Source organism: Scophthalmus maximus, chromosome 4, assembly GCF_022379125.1.
Source record: "Scophthalmus maximus strain ysfricsl-2021 chromosome 4, ASM2237912v1, whole genome shotgun sequence".
NCBI lineage: Eukaryota > Metazoa > Chordata > Actinopteri > Pleuronectiformes > Scophthalmidae > Scophthalmus > Scophthalmus maximus.
In genome coordinates, this window is record NC_061518.1 from 21,061,668 (window position 1) to 21,076,440 (window position 14,773).

The 14,773-nt window shown below is 49.2% G+C and overlaps 2 protein-coding genes across 3 annotated transcripts in view; both read left to right on the plus strand.

Annotated features, from left to right (window-relative positions):
- The first annotated feature begins 654 nt into the window (after positions 1-654).
- On the plus strand, positions 655-3,111 carry sdr42e1 (short chain dehydrogenase/reductase family 42E, member 1). Of its 2 annotated transcripts, none has more exons than XM_035627958.2 (3): positions 655-775; positions 1,165-1,241; positions 1,556-3,111. In XM_035627958.2, the coding sequence occupies exons 2-3, from the start codon at positions 1,180-1,182 to the stop codon at positions 2,670-2,672; spliced, it is 1,179 nt and encodes a 392-aa protein (XP_035483851.2). In that variant the 5' UTR covers positions 655-775; positions 1,165-1,179; the 3' UTR covers positions 2,673-3,111. The 2 variants fall into 2 exon arrangements, with proteins under 2 accessions (XP_035483851.2, XP_047187466.1); XM_047331510.1 differs by having other exon boundaries at positions 773-912.
- A 522-nt stretch (positions 3,112-3,633) lies between these two features.
- The window catches only part of LOC118302097 (WT1 interacting protein), a 31,719-nt gene continuing 20,579 nt past the window's right edge, over positions 3,634-14,773 (plus strand). The window contains exons 1-2 of the mRNA XM_035627957.2: positions 3,634-5,964; positions 11,737-11,838. Of these exons, the coding sequence (XP_035483850.2) occupies positions 4,458-5,964; positions 11,737-11,838 (1,609 nt within the window). The 5' untranslated portion in view covers positions 3,634-4,457. The remainder of the gene's footprint in view (positions 5,965-11,736; positions 11,839-14,773) is intronic.

Sequence of the window (14,773 nt, forward strand, 5' to 3'; positions counted from 1 at the left end):
GCCTTTTTATGACACTACGATTGCCTAAAGCTTTTATCAACTTAGGTTGCATGTTTAACTAATGTGTTTGTGTATGAGGGTGTGTTTGGTATGAGTGTATGTTTTGGTCAGGGCTATGGTGATTTGCACAAAATCAGAACAAAAATAGTATTACATTGAGATAAATTCAATGGATGAACAGTGCCCACAAGATGTGCCTTCTTTTGAAAAAACATGAATCTAAATGGTGATATATGTTTTAGTGTTATCGATCACTCCCCATAAGAAAATAAATGACACTATACTTCAAGACGGTTTTAAAAGATCTCTGCTTGTATTTTTTCAAGGCACGAGGTGCATGTCGAAAGTCTTGGTGAACAGGGCGCGTGAAGTTTGCGTTTGTGAAACACAACTTCCGATTATAACTATCAAAGTAAAACATCACGGGCCACATTTTGAAGAATCTACATGGCTGATGATAATGGCTGTTTCTGGATCAAAAACATAAAGCCACTCGTTTTTCATCAACACACAAATTATGATAATTTCCAACTTAAATCGGTTCCCCAACGGCCAATCGCCGCATTGTAACATTAATTGTGAAGGCGACGTTGCTTCACTTCCCGTTGTGTTCCGCCTCTTTCTACGTTTACCTCCATCCAATTGCAGAGCGATGACGACCGGTCGTGCGTAAACCACGTAACGTGGAGCGAGGAAGTGCACACACCGGTGTGGCGGCTGCTGAGGACCGAGCGGTCGACATTCAACAGAAGTTTTCCTCCCTGCATATTTCGAGGTGGGCACAGATACTACGTGCGCAGGCTTTGCCTCTTATCCTAAGAGCCATCTGCGCATGTCAGAACGCACTAGTTTGTTCACAGAGTTTGAATTGAAGTGAGAATAAACCCGAGGACAGAGTGGGGGTGACAGATGGTAGGAATCTATTTTTCTCCACGTAGAAATTAATGTCACGCGTAAAAACGTTGAGGGACTTTCAAGGTTAAAGGTTAGAGATCTCGCATCTGACTGTATGTGATAGGTAACGAATTGACGTCACTGTTGCGTTTCCTTTGGTTTAATTTTAAAAGAGTTTACACATGAACGATTCCACTGTTGTCTGTGCACTTTTCCAATCGTCCCGGTTTGTTTTTCCTCACAGTAATCGTTGCTTTCCTAACCTCACAGATTCACCCTCCGGCGATGGAAAACGCACGTACGGACACGTATTTGATAACTGGAGGCTGTGGCTATTTTGGTGATCGGTAAGAACAACTTCGAATTGTTTATTTCATAGGAAAACAAATTCCACATGTCAGTCAGTCAGTCAGTGAAAGGCCCATGGTTCCAGTGACCAGGTGCTGTCATACCACTTTTCCACAACAAGGTGGCGGTATCGCACCAGTTCCCTCAGTCTGACTGGACATCTGACTGCCACAGAGCTGTGGCACATTTGAAAGTAGAAATGCATTCATCTATTCAGTGTTTTTGTCACAGACTCGCAGCTTTAAAATGGAGGCCATGTAATGAGTGTCTCGGAGGTTTGGATTCATATTTAATAGCGTGTTTCCCCCTGCAGGCTGGCACGCTCCCTGCATAAAAAAGGAGCCCGAGTCATTCTGTTTGACACGGTCCCTCCGGTCCAAGAAGTGCCGGAGAACATTGGGTTTGTGCAAGGTGACATACGAGACTATGCGCAAGTGGAGAGGGCTGTGACCGGTGTGGACTGTGTGTTCCACATCGCGTCCTACGGCATGTCCGGCAGGGAGCAGCTGAACCGTCACCTGATTGAGGCGGTGAACGTTCAAGGCACACGGAACGTCCTGAAGGCCTGTGTTGAGCACAGAGTGTCCAGGCTGGTCTACACCAGCACCTTCAACGTGGTGTTCGGAGGCCAAGTGATAGAGAACGGCGACGAAAGCCTCCCTTATCTACCTCTTCACCTTCACCCCGACCACTACTCCAGGACAAAGTCCCTGGCCGAGATGGCCGTGCTAGAAGCTAATGGCACCGCACTGAAGGACGGCCCCGGGGCCCTGAGGACCTGCGCGCTGCGTCCAGCGGGGATCTACGGGCCTGGAGAGCAGCGACACCTACCCAGGATAGTTGGCTACATAGAGAAGGGGATCTTCAGCTTTGTTTATGGTGAACCCAGCAGCCTGGTGGAGTTTGTCCACGTGGACAACCTGGTGTCGGCGCACGAGCTGGCTGCAGGGGCGCTGACCTCAGAGAAGCGGCACCGCTCTGCCGGCCAGGCCTACTTCATCTCAGACGGCAGGCCGGTCAATAATTTTGAATTCTTCAGGCCTCTGGTGGAGGGCTTGGGCTATCCCTTCCCCACGCTACGCCTACCGATCAGTCTCATTTACTTCTTCGCCTTTCTCACAGAAATGATTCACCACCTCATCGGCCCCTTCTATAACTTCCAGCCGCTGCTCACGCGCACGGAGGTGTATAAAACTGGCGTGACGCATTACTTCAGCATGGCCAAAGCCAAAGCGGAGCTGGGTTACGAACCCCAGACGCACAACCTGGATGAGGCTGTGCAGTGGTTCAGGTGCAGAGGCCACGGGAAGAAATCTCCCAAATCCTTCCTCGGTTCATTTCTACTCAACTTCCTGTTTGTCGCTGCCTCTGTTGCTCTGGCTCTCTCTTTCCTTCCAGTCGTTGGCAGTTTCGGAGAAGCAAAGAAGTAGAAACGTCATTCAGACATTTTTCAAACTGTACTGTTTAAAGACTGTTTCATAAATACTGTCGGTTGTTTACATTTATTAAAATGTCGAGATCCGTGCACACAAAGACCAAGTCAGGAAAAGCAAAACGTTTCTTGGGAGTAACACGGACATTTCCCCGTGATTCTGTAATACCAGAAGCATTTCATTAATAATTTTATAACCTCATTGTCTTTTATTCACTGTTCTACAATGGTCACATTTACAAACTGTGCAGCAACAGCTACCTTCTTTATTCCACATCGGTAAGCTTGCGAAAGAAAAATCTCTCTGGGGCAAAAATTGATAATTACTGAACACATGCAAGTGTCTTATTTTTGTTGTTGTTTTTGTGTGACCGTATGACAAGACAAAAAGCGGGACAATGTTCTAAAAGCTGCAATGAATAAAACATTACAAGTCATCTAACGGGTTTGTTTGATTTTTGTGAAGTCAGAATTTTCTGGACATTGCAAATTTGAAACAATTTCAACCAAACTCCTGTGTGTGTGTGTGTGTGTGTGTGTGTGTGTGTGTGTGTGTGTGTGTGTGTGTGTGTGTGTGTGTGTGTGTGTGTGTGTGTGTGTGTGTGTGTGTGTGTGTGTGTGTGTGTGTGTGTGTGTGTGTGTGTGTGTGTGTGTGTGTGTGAGATGCCTATAAGTTGACCTATCATCCCCATTCCTATTTTTCGTTAACCTCTTTTTAAGTTGGAAACATTTCGTATATGAGTTCAATCCCCCCTTTCAACCCAATATAGCCTTAGAATAATCCTTCATAATTGAGTTGATACTGGTTTTTTTTTCTCCCCAATTCATATTTAATAGCATTCCTTCCTCGTAATTGAAACCCCCCCCCCCCCCCAGAATCGACCACATTCGTCGAGGGACCTGTGGGTGCCTCTTATCTCTCAAATCGTCGGACCTTAAATAAAAAATAAAAGAAAAGAAAGTGGATAAAGTTGTGTTTCCAACGTCTCTGCCCTCCATGTTACCAGTTGGCCGCAGCGTGTGGAAGGAGTCGGGCCAGGTGAGGCGTGCTTTGTGCGCTATTTCAGTCCGCCCGGGATGAATGCAGACGTCCCCTTCTCTCTCAGCTCGTCTCCTTTCAGGGCCGGCCGCCCCTTGCTGAGTTGGTCGCAATCATTGTTTCTCCGCAGCATTAACCACATTCCAGAGAGGCGCATCGCATCCCGTCCACATCCCCGCATTCCTCTCGCGCAAACGAGTCCGCCGTGCGAAGCGGCGTCTATCGGCGACTTCCCGTCGCTCCCCGGGCTCGGACCTTCGCCACGACCGGTGTCGGAGGCGTGCGGGATTATCCGGCACCGTTGAATTTCCAGAACAGCGGCGGCGAGAGAAGTGCGGATGGAAAACCGACACGGGCAAATTCCTCCGCGCGGCGCGCCATTGACTGTAAAGACCTTTCAACTTAACAAAAACTGAAGTTGACAAACGTATCCCCGTCGGCCGAAACTGTGAGAAAGAGGGGTTTTTGTGTGCGTGTGCGCGCGCGCGTGTGTGTGTGTGTGTGTGTGTGTGTTTTATCCCCCCCCCCCCCCCCGGCGAAGTGGGCAAAGCGGGAGCGGACGATGCGACACTCGGCGGAGGTTTGCGAGCACGTCGGCGGGTTTGTGCGAGCGAGCGACGGCTGCGACGCGGCGTTCTGTTTTGATTTCCATGTGAAATGCAATTAGTGCTCCGCGCCGCTCGCTAGTTTGGCTCGCGGAGCGCAGCAGCGCGGAACTCGTGCCCGCGTCGGGAGGCGCCGAACATGGAGCACTACCAGGGGGATCTGGGGCTCCGGGCCGGCCAACTGATGGAGGAGCTCTCCCTGTACGACGCGTACCAAGACGCGATGTACAACTCGCGCAGGGACCTGGTGACGAAGCCCGACCGGGACTTCTCGGCGGCGGCTCCGGGAGCGGAGCGCAAAGGCGCGCCGGCGAGCGGCGGCGGCGGCAGCTCCGCGCTCCACCAGCAGCATCACACCGTGGAGAACTTCACGCCGGCGAACAAAGTGTACACGGCGGCGCCCGTGCGCCCCGTCAACTGCAACCGGGCCGTGCCCGTGGATTTCTGCGCGCCGCAGCGGGACGCCGGCTACGGCGAGGAGGGCTGCTGCGCCAAGTCCGAGGTGGCGCTGCCGTGCTACACGGGCGCCTCCGAGAGGCACCGGCGGTACTCGCTGGAGGCGCAGGGCCACAGGTACAGCACCGGCTCCGCCTTCGACGGCGTGCCGCTCAACAAGCCCGCGGCTCTCCCCGGCAACAGGTGCAACAGCGTGTGCATCGGCGGCAGCCACGACGGCAGGTACGGCGCCACCAGCCCGCGGTCCAGCCCGGCGTCGTCGCTGTCCTCCCAGGAGCAGAGCAAGCACGCCAGCCCCAGGTCGAGCGTCAGCAGCCCGCGCGGCAGCCTGGCGGTGCCGGGTCAGGACAGGTACACGAGCCCCAGGTCCAGCCTGGTGCACTGCGAGGGCGGCGGCGTCCTCAGCCCCAGGTCCAGCTATGCGAGCACCGCCAGCGACACGAGCAAGCACTCGAGCCCCCGGACGAGCCTCAACAGCTGCGACTGCTGCAGCAAGCCCAGCAGCAACCGCACCAGCGGCATCAGCATGGGCTACGACCAGCGGCACGCCAGCCCCCGGTCGAGCACGGCGAGCCAGTACTCGTTCACCACCAGCCCGAGGTCCAGCTACTCGGACTCGCGCTACGGGCCCGTGGTCCACCACGAGCTGGAGGGGGCCATCCTGCACGCAGCGCCGCTGGCGAGCCCCCGCTCGAGCATCTGCAGCCAGGACGGGGGCGCCCGACCGGGGCCCGCCGCGAACTGCGTGGCCAGCCCCCGGTCCAGCATCTCCAGCCACAGCTCCAGGAGCTCGCGCAGCTCCCGGGGCTCGACGAGCGCCTACCCCGACCTGCAGCTGCCCTCGCCGCGCTCCTCGATGCTGGGCAGCGGCGCGCACGAGGACCCGCCGCCGCCGCCGCCGCCGCAGGAGCTCGACCCGCACGCCAACGGGGGCCAGGGCCGCGGCCACCTGCAGGCGCTGTCGGCGGCGGCCGAGCCCCTGCAGCAGTCGGCCCACTCCGCGGAGATGGCCGCGTCGTTCGGCTACGCGATGCCCGCCAAGGCGGCGCCCTCGGGCCAGAGGTTCAAGCTGCCCTACCAGGTGACCCCCAGCCGAGAGAGCGGGCCCAGCCAGGCGGAGCGGCGGCTGGAGGCGCTCACCCTGGAGCTGGAGAAGGAGCTGGAGATGCACATGAAGAAGGAATACTTTGGTATGTAACGTGCAATTACAGGCCTGATGTCAAATCCACCTGTGGGTCTTAAAAACTTGCTGTTAGGCATGGCTGGGAAGTTGAACAATTGGGCCAATTCGTTGTCCACACAAGCCGCTAGAGGTCTGCTCCACGACCCAGGGGCACAGAGGATTCCGAAGTAGTCATTGAGATTCTGCCTCATAAACTGGGGCTGTAGAATAACTTTGACTCAGTCAAACCAACATTCTTCATCACTTTTTCTGCCACAAAGTTTCATGTCAAAGTACGCGCAGTGTCAGACACTGATGCTTTGGCCCTGACTCCCTCGCCTCCGCTGTCTTTGAACCCATCAGCCTTCACAGGTATCTGGAGTCCTTCACACAAAAGACTCACTGCTGCTGAACGCTTTGGTTCTTCCCTGAAGTCCAAAAATTCAGTCTTCAGCTGAGAAGAGCAACATTTGCCTTCTACTGTTTTATTGTGTCCCATGGCACCGAGCGGACAAACATATTAGTAGCCCCGTGGAACGCCATGCGTACATGCCTCCTCTGTATTACAACACAGACGTGCTGGAATTAGAATTCGGATTACATTAATCAAGTATTTGTAGGTTTGTTATCTGCGCGAGGTCTATTTTGCGACATGCGAACGCTGCATTTACCGCCGACCGGCCCCTCTTTGGCAGATGAGGGTGGCTTTTGCAGGGCAATACTAATTTCTGTCTTGGCAGAGCTCAAATTTGCACAGAGCTGCACCTCGCTGAATGGAGGCCTCTGTTCGGCCGGAGCAGACACCCAGAGCGGCGTGGTGTGGGTCTGTTGGAAATGCAGCTATCCTCTGGAGCATGCAGTAAAGATTGTGGTCAAGTGGAGTTTGATGAGTTACAGCAGGGATGTGGATCTCGCACTGGGGGCCACCCAAACCGAAACTGTTTGCCTTCATGGCGTCTGAAAGGAATTTTGCAATGAAAGCATGTGTTGGCAAAAGTGTGGCTTCCTCTTTTATGTAGACTTTAAAAAAAAAAGCTTCCCCTCTTCCAAGAGTTGGACACTGTTGTGTGTTTTTTTTCTGTGATCAGGGGGGTTTCGAGACCAAATATGTTTGCCTCAGCAGCGGTAACCCTGCTGCAGAGAGGCTGCTGAGGAAGTCGCTGTCCACCTTTTGAATCGGCGGCCAGACGAATGGCAGAAGCCAGAGAACAGTGGCTTGTTTTATAGCCGGTGCACTTGCTCAGGCTGAGGCAGAGACAGCTGTTGATTTGTTCCAGACAAGCAGGTGAGAGAAGGAGGATGGAAGACAGGAGGGAGAGCGGAGGAGGAGGAGGAGGAGGGGCAGGGGTGATGGAGGAAGAAGCAAGAGGGTGGAAATAGAGATGGAGAGAAAAAGGAACGGGAGGGAGAGAGAAGAATGCAGTCAGACGCTCCTCACACCGAGCCCAATAGAGACAGCTCTGTTTCCGTAGCGACAGTGGAGAAATTGATCTGCGGGGCTTTTTCTTAAGGGTGGTGGAGGGGGGTGTCCCCCAACACTGCCCGGCTCTGCTCTGCCAGCCGGCCCTTGTGTGGCCTCTGTTTGTTGTGGTGGCGAAAGGAGCTGTGAATCAACAGCTGGCCCGATACAGGCCTGGAATTGAAGTGGCAGAGTGAGGCCCACCCCACCCCTTTGCTTCCCCTCCTCGCCACCACCCCCACCACCACCGCCGCCCTGCCCTGACTCCCCTGCGAAGCCCTTCATTAACCAGCCAGTGGGGAGTAGGGCAACACCAGACACTTGGCACACGATCTTGGCTGGCGGGCCAGACATAGTTGGTGGGGGTCAAGTCTGATCACCTGCCCAGAATTATAATGGCAGTAGTCATGCAACATGCCTGACGCGCACGCACGCACACACACACACACACACACACACACACACACACACACACACACACACACACACACACACACATGCCGACACACACTGGCCTGCACTGTGTTGTACCACGGCCTCCTCTTGACTCTGTGTATGTACAGTTTTTCGGTCTCACTTAAAGTTTCAAGCACACGTGATACTCTGGTGTGTGCAATAGTCTCTTTCAAGTGAGGACCTCTGTCATGAGATGATGACGAATTGCCAGGTGTTGATGCTGGAATTTATAGAGTGCTGGAAGGATTTATGAACCTACGGCACCTGAATCACCTCTGTCGGGCGTGCAGGGGTTTTTAAAATTATTTGGCAACATTTTGTTCGAAAAAACTATAGCAATCTGCAATTCAATTCCACCCTCCATCTGTGTGGTTGACGGCGCTCACGTAACCCGCTCATATCTCCAGAGGGTGGTTTGATATGGAGCCATAAGGAGTCAAAGTCACACAGAGTGGTCGGCGTGAATCAGCCCTTGCAGAACCTTCTTACAACTCACGGCACGCTCTGTGCCGTTTTCAGGGAGCGTAGAGGGACACGATGTCAAGTATGTTTGAGCAAACATGCGTATTATGAATATGTTCCAAACACGTGCTATTGCATCATTACATGAGAGAGATCAGAATAATCACTTACCTATTTGAGCAGTACTGCTTCTAAAAATCAAACAGGGCTTAAATCTCAACAACAGTGTTTTAATTTGCAACGGTGCAGGAATGTACTCGCATCAAGTGATGCTGTTTTACTTTCCACCTCAGGGGAGGCAAAAGACCGTCTGGTCACATGGCCACATTATGAAATGGGCACATGAGCGATTCAGCATCCTGTCTTAAATGAATAACAGGAGGGCTTCAGGGATTTTCTTTTTTTTTGTTGCTGTGCTGTAAAATGATAACCACATCCTCACTCAACAAGACCCTTTCGGGAATCTTTGGCATGTGTGGAAATCATTTGCAAATCACGTTTTGACTCTTATGATTGTTTGTTCCTTTTACATTTTACCATTGTTTTTTCTCATGACAAAAAACAAAAAAAATTCCATGTTGATAAAATAAATCTCGGTGTGTATCGTGTTCAAGTCACTGCAGTGTAGTTTCGACCCGAGCAAATCGATGTAGCTGTATGAATAAATCATACTCTTTCAGTGTAGCCGTCGGGCAAGAGAGTCGAGGCCAAAGAACCGTGTCAGCATCGACGCTGCCATGAATCAAATCTGTTGGAAAGCCCGTGAACAAAAGAAAATACATACACCACTGTTGTTTTTTCCTAAATGTTCTTGTCCATGTGACTGTGTTGTGCAGAGAAGTATTGACCTTTGACTGTTGGCGTTTAGACAGACACGGTGGTGAGTCGGCTGTACCTGGTTGATCTATGTGAAGCCTTTTTGTCGAGGCCACATAATGCCCTCAGTGTTGCGACAGGTTAACGGCACTTATACTAGATAAATCATTACATATGGGAACACACTGTATTAGAGAAATGTCCGTTCTCGTCATGGAAAAGGGAAGTATGGGGTCCTGGTGCAGTGACAGAAAGGGAACAATCGCCCCGTGTGATTACGGAGAAGGATGCTGTGTCTCAAAGTGCATCCATTCTGGCTCACTTTCCATTACCTGGCTTCACTGAGCATAACACTGGTTCTGCTAGTCTCTGTGTTTGTGCCGCCGAAGTCGGAGAGAACGACTCTGTACAGCAGTGGCGCGGTGGCCTCACGTCCCATGAGTGATGAACAAGAAACAAACACATACCTAAGCTTCACCAGACCAGTGTCAGGAGTCTTATGAGGAATGACCCGATTTTCAAAGACTTAATATGCAGCAGTAAATGATTCATTCCTACTTGACAGCCTTGGGTCAGCTGGCTTCCCCCTGTCTGTTGGAGGCCTTGCACATACAGGAACCCGTGTTCCCTTTTTCTCCCCCTCATGCACTTTGTTTACCATCATAGACTTTTTATTTCAGGTAAACTGTCGAACCAGCTATGGTCATTCAAAGTTTACCCGTTCGTTGTTATCGCCCTTTTTGCTCTGTTATCTTTGTTAAGTGCTTGAGCGCAGTCACAGGTTCAGCCTTCACCAGGAAATGCCAATATTTGACTTTGATTCGGCCTAATTAATTTGTGCAAATACGTCTGGTTTAAAGGGAAGACATGAACCCTTTGGATGCGTGTCCTGTACCCTTGTCCTTTATCTGTTCTTTTACAATGTCAGAGTTGGCTGTTGTTATGAAAGGGAAATGATTGCCTGAGATAGCCAGGGAATTCCACTACTGCGTCACAGAAAGTGGATCCTTGCCCCTGAAATGTGGGTCCATTTTACAGATAAGTAAATGTAATAATGTGTCTGTGGGAGGAGGAGGAGGAGGGGGTGTTGGGGTCTTGTCAGATCTTGTGTCCTGTGGGCACTGTGACCCTGGACTCACCCCACCCAGACTTTGACCCTGCACTCCCTCAGGAATGTGACCCCGATGGAGGTCGTCGTGTGCGTAAGAGTTAGGAGATTGATGGCCTGCTGCTTGCGCCGCTTCCAAATACTTTTTAGCCACAGTTTTTTTTCTTTTCTTATGTGTAGCACTCGTGTACCTGTGGATGGCTGGGTCAGTCTGTGCATCACTAGCTTGTGTTCTGGGAGTGACCGTCACACATTGCAATCAGATAAATTTAACTTCCTTGACAACCTCTATCAAGGTTCTGCTTTAGCAGGAAGGGTGAACCCCCAGTTACACAGTGAAACTGATCTCCTGTCCTACACACTTGTGTTAGCAGGCACCATGCAGCCCTCACAAAGTACCATATCAAATTTCTCATTTCAGTTTTTACAGTTATCAACAGGAAGACAAAATGGGGAAGCACTGAGGAAGTGTGGAATCCTTGTAACGGCCCTAAATATAGAAATACAGAAGGGGGAGACTGCACCATCCTCATCTCCAGAAGACTGTAGAGCAGACTGGTTGTACAAGTTGAGTGTTCACATATATATATATGTACAGTATATATATATATATATATATATATTTACTGTATTTATGCTATTCAAATGTTTGATGCCACAGTTCCATCAAACCTCGCTTCTTGCAAACACCAACATCCCTTTAAAAGTCAAGTCAGAGGTTCCACTGACAAGAGAAATCCCACAAAGTGTTTGGAGGTACCCAGGGCTTGTTTCCGGTTCTACCCGGCCCTGACAATCCCCTCACATCCGTAATAATCACCTTCCCTGTAGTAGTCTGCCTTCAAACGGTATGATGCAATGCACGGTAAGGACAGAAATGTTGGTTACACTTCTGCAAGTGGATTGGAAATCATTTTTAAGAGTTGAAGCCACATCTTCTAGTCTGCTGCATGTTTTATGTTCTGGACGGTTTGGTTTCGGAGCTTGACTTGCTTTGACATCTCAGAATTTCATCATGGTTTCTTCAAAGGTCATCGAAAGACGCAGGGAATGCATTAAAATCGGCCTCTGTGAATACAGTAGTGATATTTTCTAGCAAGTCGGTCTTCACAATTTTGCATAACACAGGGTTTTGTTTTATTCAGCTTTCCAGCAAAGCTTGCACCATGTCCAGCAATTGTGTGATTCTTGTGGTGCATACAACTACTGTAGCAAACGATGTCTTCCCCCGAACATCACAAGCTTGTTAAACATTCACACGATCTCATACAGGTTATAACATTAGGCATAAAGTCAGTGCTCACACTGCGCTTTGCTCTGGAGTCAAAGAATCGTGCAAATCTAAAATAAATGTTGAAACCCTCACAAAGACAGAGTCCTCAAAATGATTTCCAGAAGATGTCTTTTTTAAAAATGTTCTTCCCTTTGCTGCAGACAGTGTGTTTTGCTCAGCATACATCGACTAACTACCAGTTACTGTCCTTGTGTGTGTGTAACAGGTATCTGTGTCAAATGTGGGAAGGGTGTGTATGGAGCCAGCCAAGCCTGCCAGGCCATGGGGAACCTGTATCACACAAATTGCTTCACCTGCTGCTCATGTGGTAAGTAAGCCTGTCAATTGAGTGAAATAATGGTATGAATTGTTCCACCATCCAGTCTCCAAATGTGGCTCAACTGGCATGGGTATATAGCAGCGATGGGCGCCGACACTTTCTTTCTTTTTTTCCTCCCATTTTTCCACACTAAGCTGGTGGACCAGATCCACAGTGTTGATGGCTGTTTATTTATTAAATTAGTTTTACCATCATGATCTCCACCATTTGTTTTACTACAATAATCTTCTCCGTTAGTAATTTTGCTTCACTTCATTCATTATTCATGTTACCATTAAATGTAGGCTGAATCCGTTCTTAGCAGTTACTGTTTGCAGTGTAACTTTGCACGTATGAACTTCAAACCAATGACTCAACTCGATGTTGAAGAAAAGTAAAAAATGTCACGATCCTCAGCCACGTTCTGGAGTTATACAAAGCATCTTTTTCCTGTAAAGTGTATGTGGATTTATAGACACTGATTCACGATGGACATTGGAGATAATAATCTTTGGAAAGTGCAAGTTACACTGATTTTAAACATATGTGTATCGCGTAGGGCCGCCACGGTTATTGCAATACGCCATCACGTCACGCCCACCACTGACTGCAGTGTAACTGCAAGTAAAAAACCAGCATGCACGTTGCATGTACTATAGCCTATATACGTTTTATATATATACCATATATGTGCTGCGATAGTTTCATAATGATACAAACATGTTTACACATGAAAAGATCTCTAACTTAGTTTTTTGGGCCAGCTGCTTTATGGTAGAGCTGTGTGCAGCGCTCTTTCCCCCGCTGTCGGTCGTCCTCTATCGCTCTCTCTCTCAAACACTTTAACTGTCTGTAAGCAGGCAGGCAGATCTCGGCTTATCTATGAAGCATTCTGTGTTGTCCTACACACACACACACACACACAAACGGGTGAAAACAATACCCCCCTCCCGGCTATGCCTACACACAGTGTCCCTAATGTTGTGCAGTGAAACACCAAAGACACTTACGATGCAATGCAAGCCACCCTGACATCTACCTCTGGAGGTACGGGCGGCCCGCTACGTCAATATGTTACATTGATATTTTCGATATATTGGCTCAATTTTTAAGTACCTTTTTATTGGAGGGTTTTCTGTGAGATGAATTTGCGCGTGAATGGGAGAATGTGAGTCTCGGTGTAAAGAGTTTTGAGTGGTGGCTAAGACTAGAAAAGCGATATGTAAACGCAGTCCATTTGCTTCTATGGTCTGTGCATCCCCGGTGCAGCTGCAACTTCTGGCTGTGTTGATGAATGCGGCGACTCATAGCTAAGTTGTTGCTTTTCAAACACTGACATGCACCTGCCTCGTTTCACCTCATGTATGGTCAGAGGTGATTTCACTTGCAACAACCTATGCAGCTGTTTTTCCATGTCATCTACACGCAACATCCTTCGTGTGGTCGTTTTTTTAAATTTGCAATGTCTGTTTCTCTGGTTCTGACCCAGAAAAATGTTTGCCCCCGTTCTGTATTTAGTAACGCTTGCTCTGTTGTTTGTTTCAGAGGACGTGGTTTGTGGGGATGAATGTAGAGTGTTGTGAAAGGGAATTCCCCCTTCCTGGGACAATAAAATAACTAACTTTATGTCACCAACCTTTCTCTGACTGGAATACTGTTTCTCTAGCTAAGACAAAAAGCATGCCAGAGGCTGCGCGCGCGCGTGTGTGTGTGTGTTTATGTACTCCCACAATATGTCTATAATTCCCTGAAAAACAGGCAAACAGAACTAAATCAAACACTGGCTGCCTGATGATTTGAGTTAAATAATTAAGTTATTGTGCACAATACACAGAGGGAGTGTATACATGGTTAATATATTGGATTTGTTTCTGTTTTTCGGGTGGTTGACCTGCCTTGCCCCGTGTGTCTTGTCTCTCCACCACAGCCTCTGGACTGAAGAAATGACTTATTGGCACTTTGTTGGTCATGTAGATACAAAGTTAAATGTAACTGCATCAGGGTCAATTCTTGGCTTAAAGTTAATATTTATAAAATGGTCCACAGCCTTGTGCATCAGAATTTATTGTCCCCACCGTCAATGTCTGTGGCTTAAGTCGCTGCTGTTTCTGCTGAAATATCATCATTTAGTTTATAGTGACTCGTTGGTAGATTTCAGTAGAATAACAGGAACAAGCTAATGATGCCACAAAGAAAAGAAAATCTGACATTATTTCGTCCTTTAAAACTGTGATGAAATCTGTTCTTCGGCTCAAAGTACAGTATAGATTTTGTGTGTGTGTGTGTGTTTTTTGGACGTGCCTGTCACCCGACTCCAGCCTTCCTCTCCCGTTTCCCAGGGAAACAAGAGGAAGATATCGGGAGAGAGAGCTTTTTAGCCAGGATGACTCCATTCATATGTGCACTATGCATGGATACTGATCCTCCACCCAACCCACCCCGGCTCTGGAAGAGCTGCCTATAATTTACATGTAACCAAAGCCACATACTTTCCGATTTATTGTGTGTCTGAAGAAAGAGGGTCCAGATGCCGAGTGTCCAGTTGCTGAAGTTGTTGACCTGGTTAAAGGTGGAACTGCTGTTTCAGGAGGCCTGATGATGTTTTTAAGGGTTTGAGTAGAAGTCAGCTTTTAGCGCTGAAACAAAGTAAACACACTAGTTTTCTCAAAGTCAGAGCTGCCAGATTACCAGATAATTCCCTCTGAAGAATAAAAACACTCTTCAAGAATGACTGGATTGCTTACAGGGGAGGGAGCACATCATTAAATACCTATGCAGGGCTTAAGCGCTCCTGAGAGAATTCCTGTTGCACGTTTTGGAGAAATCGGGACTACAATTAGTGAAGTTGTTTTCTGTGCTCGGCGTCGGCCGACGATCGCTGCGCAGGCCGCCTCGCCTCTCGAGATGGTTTATTAGTAACGTAAACTCCGTGTGTATAATTTGA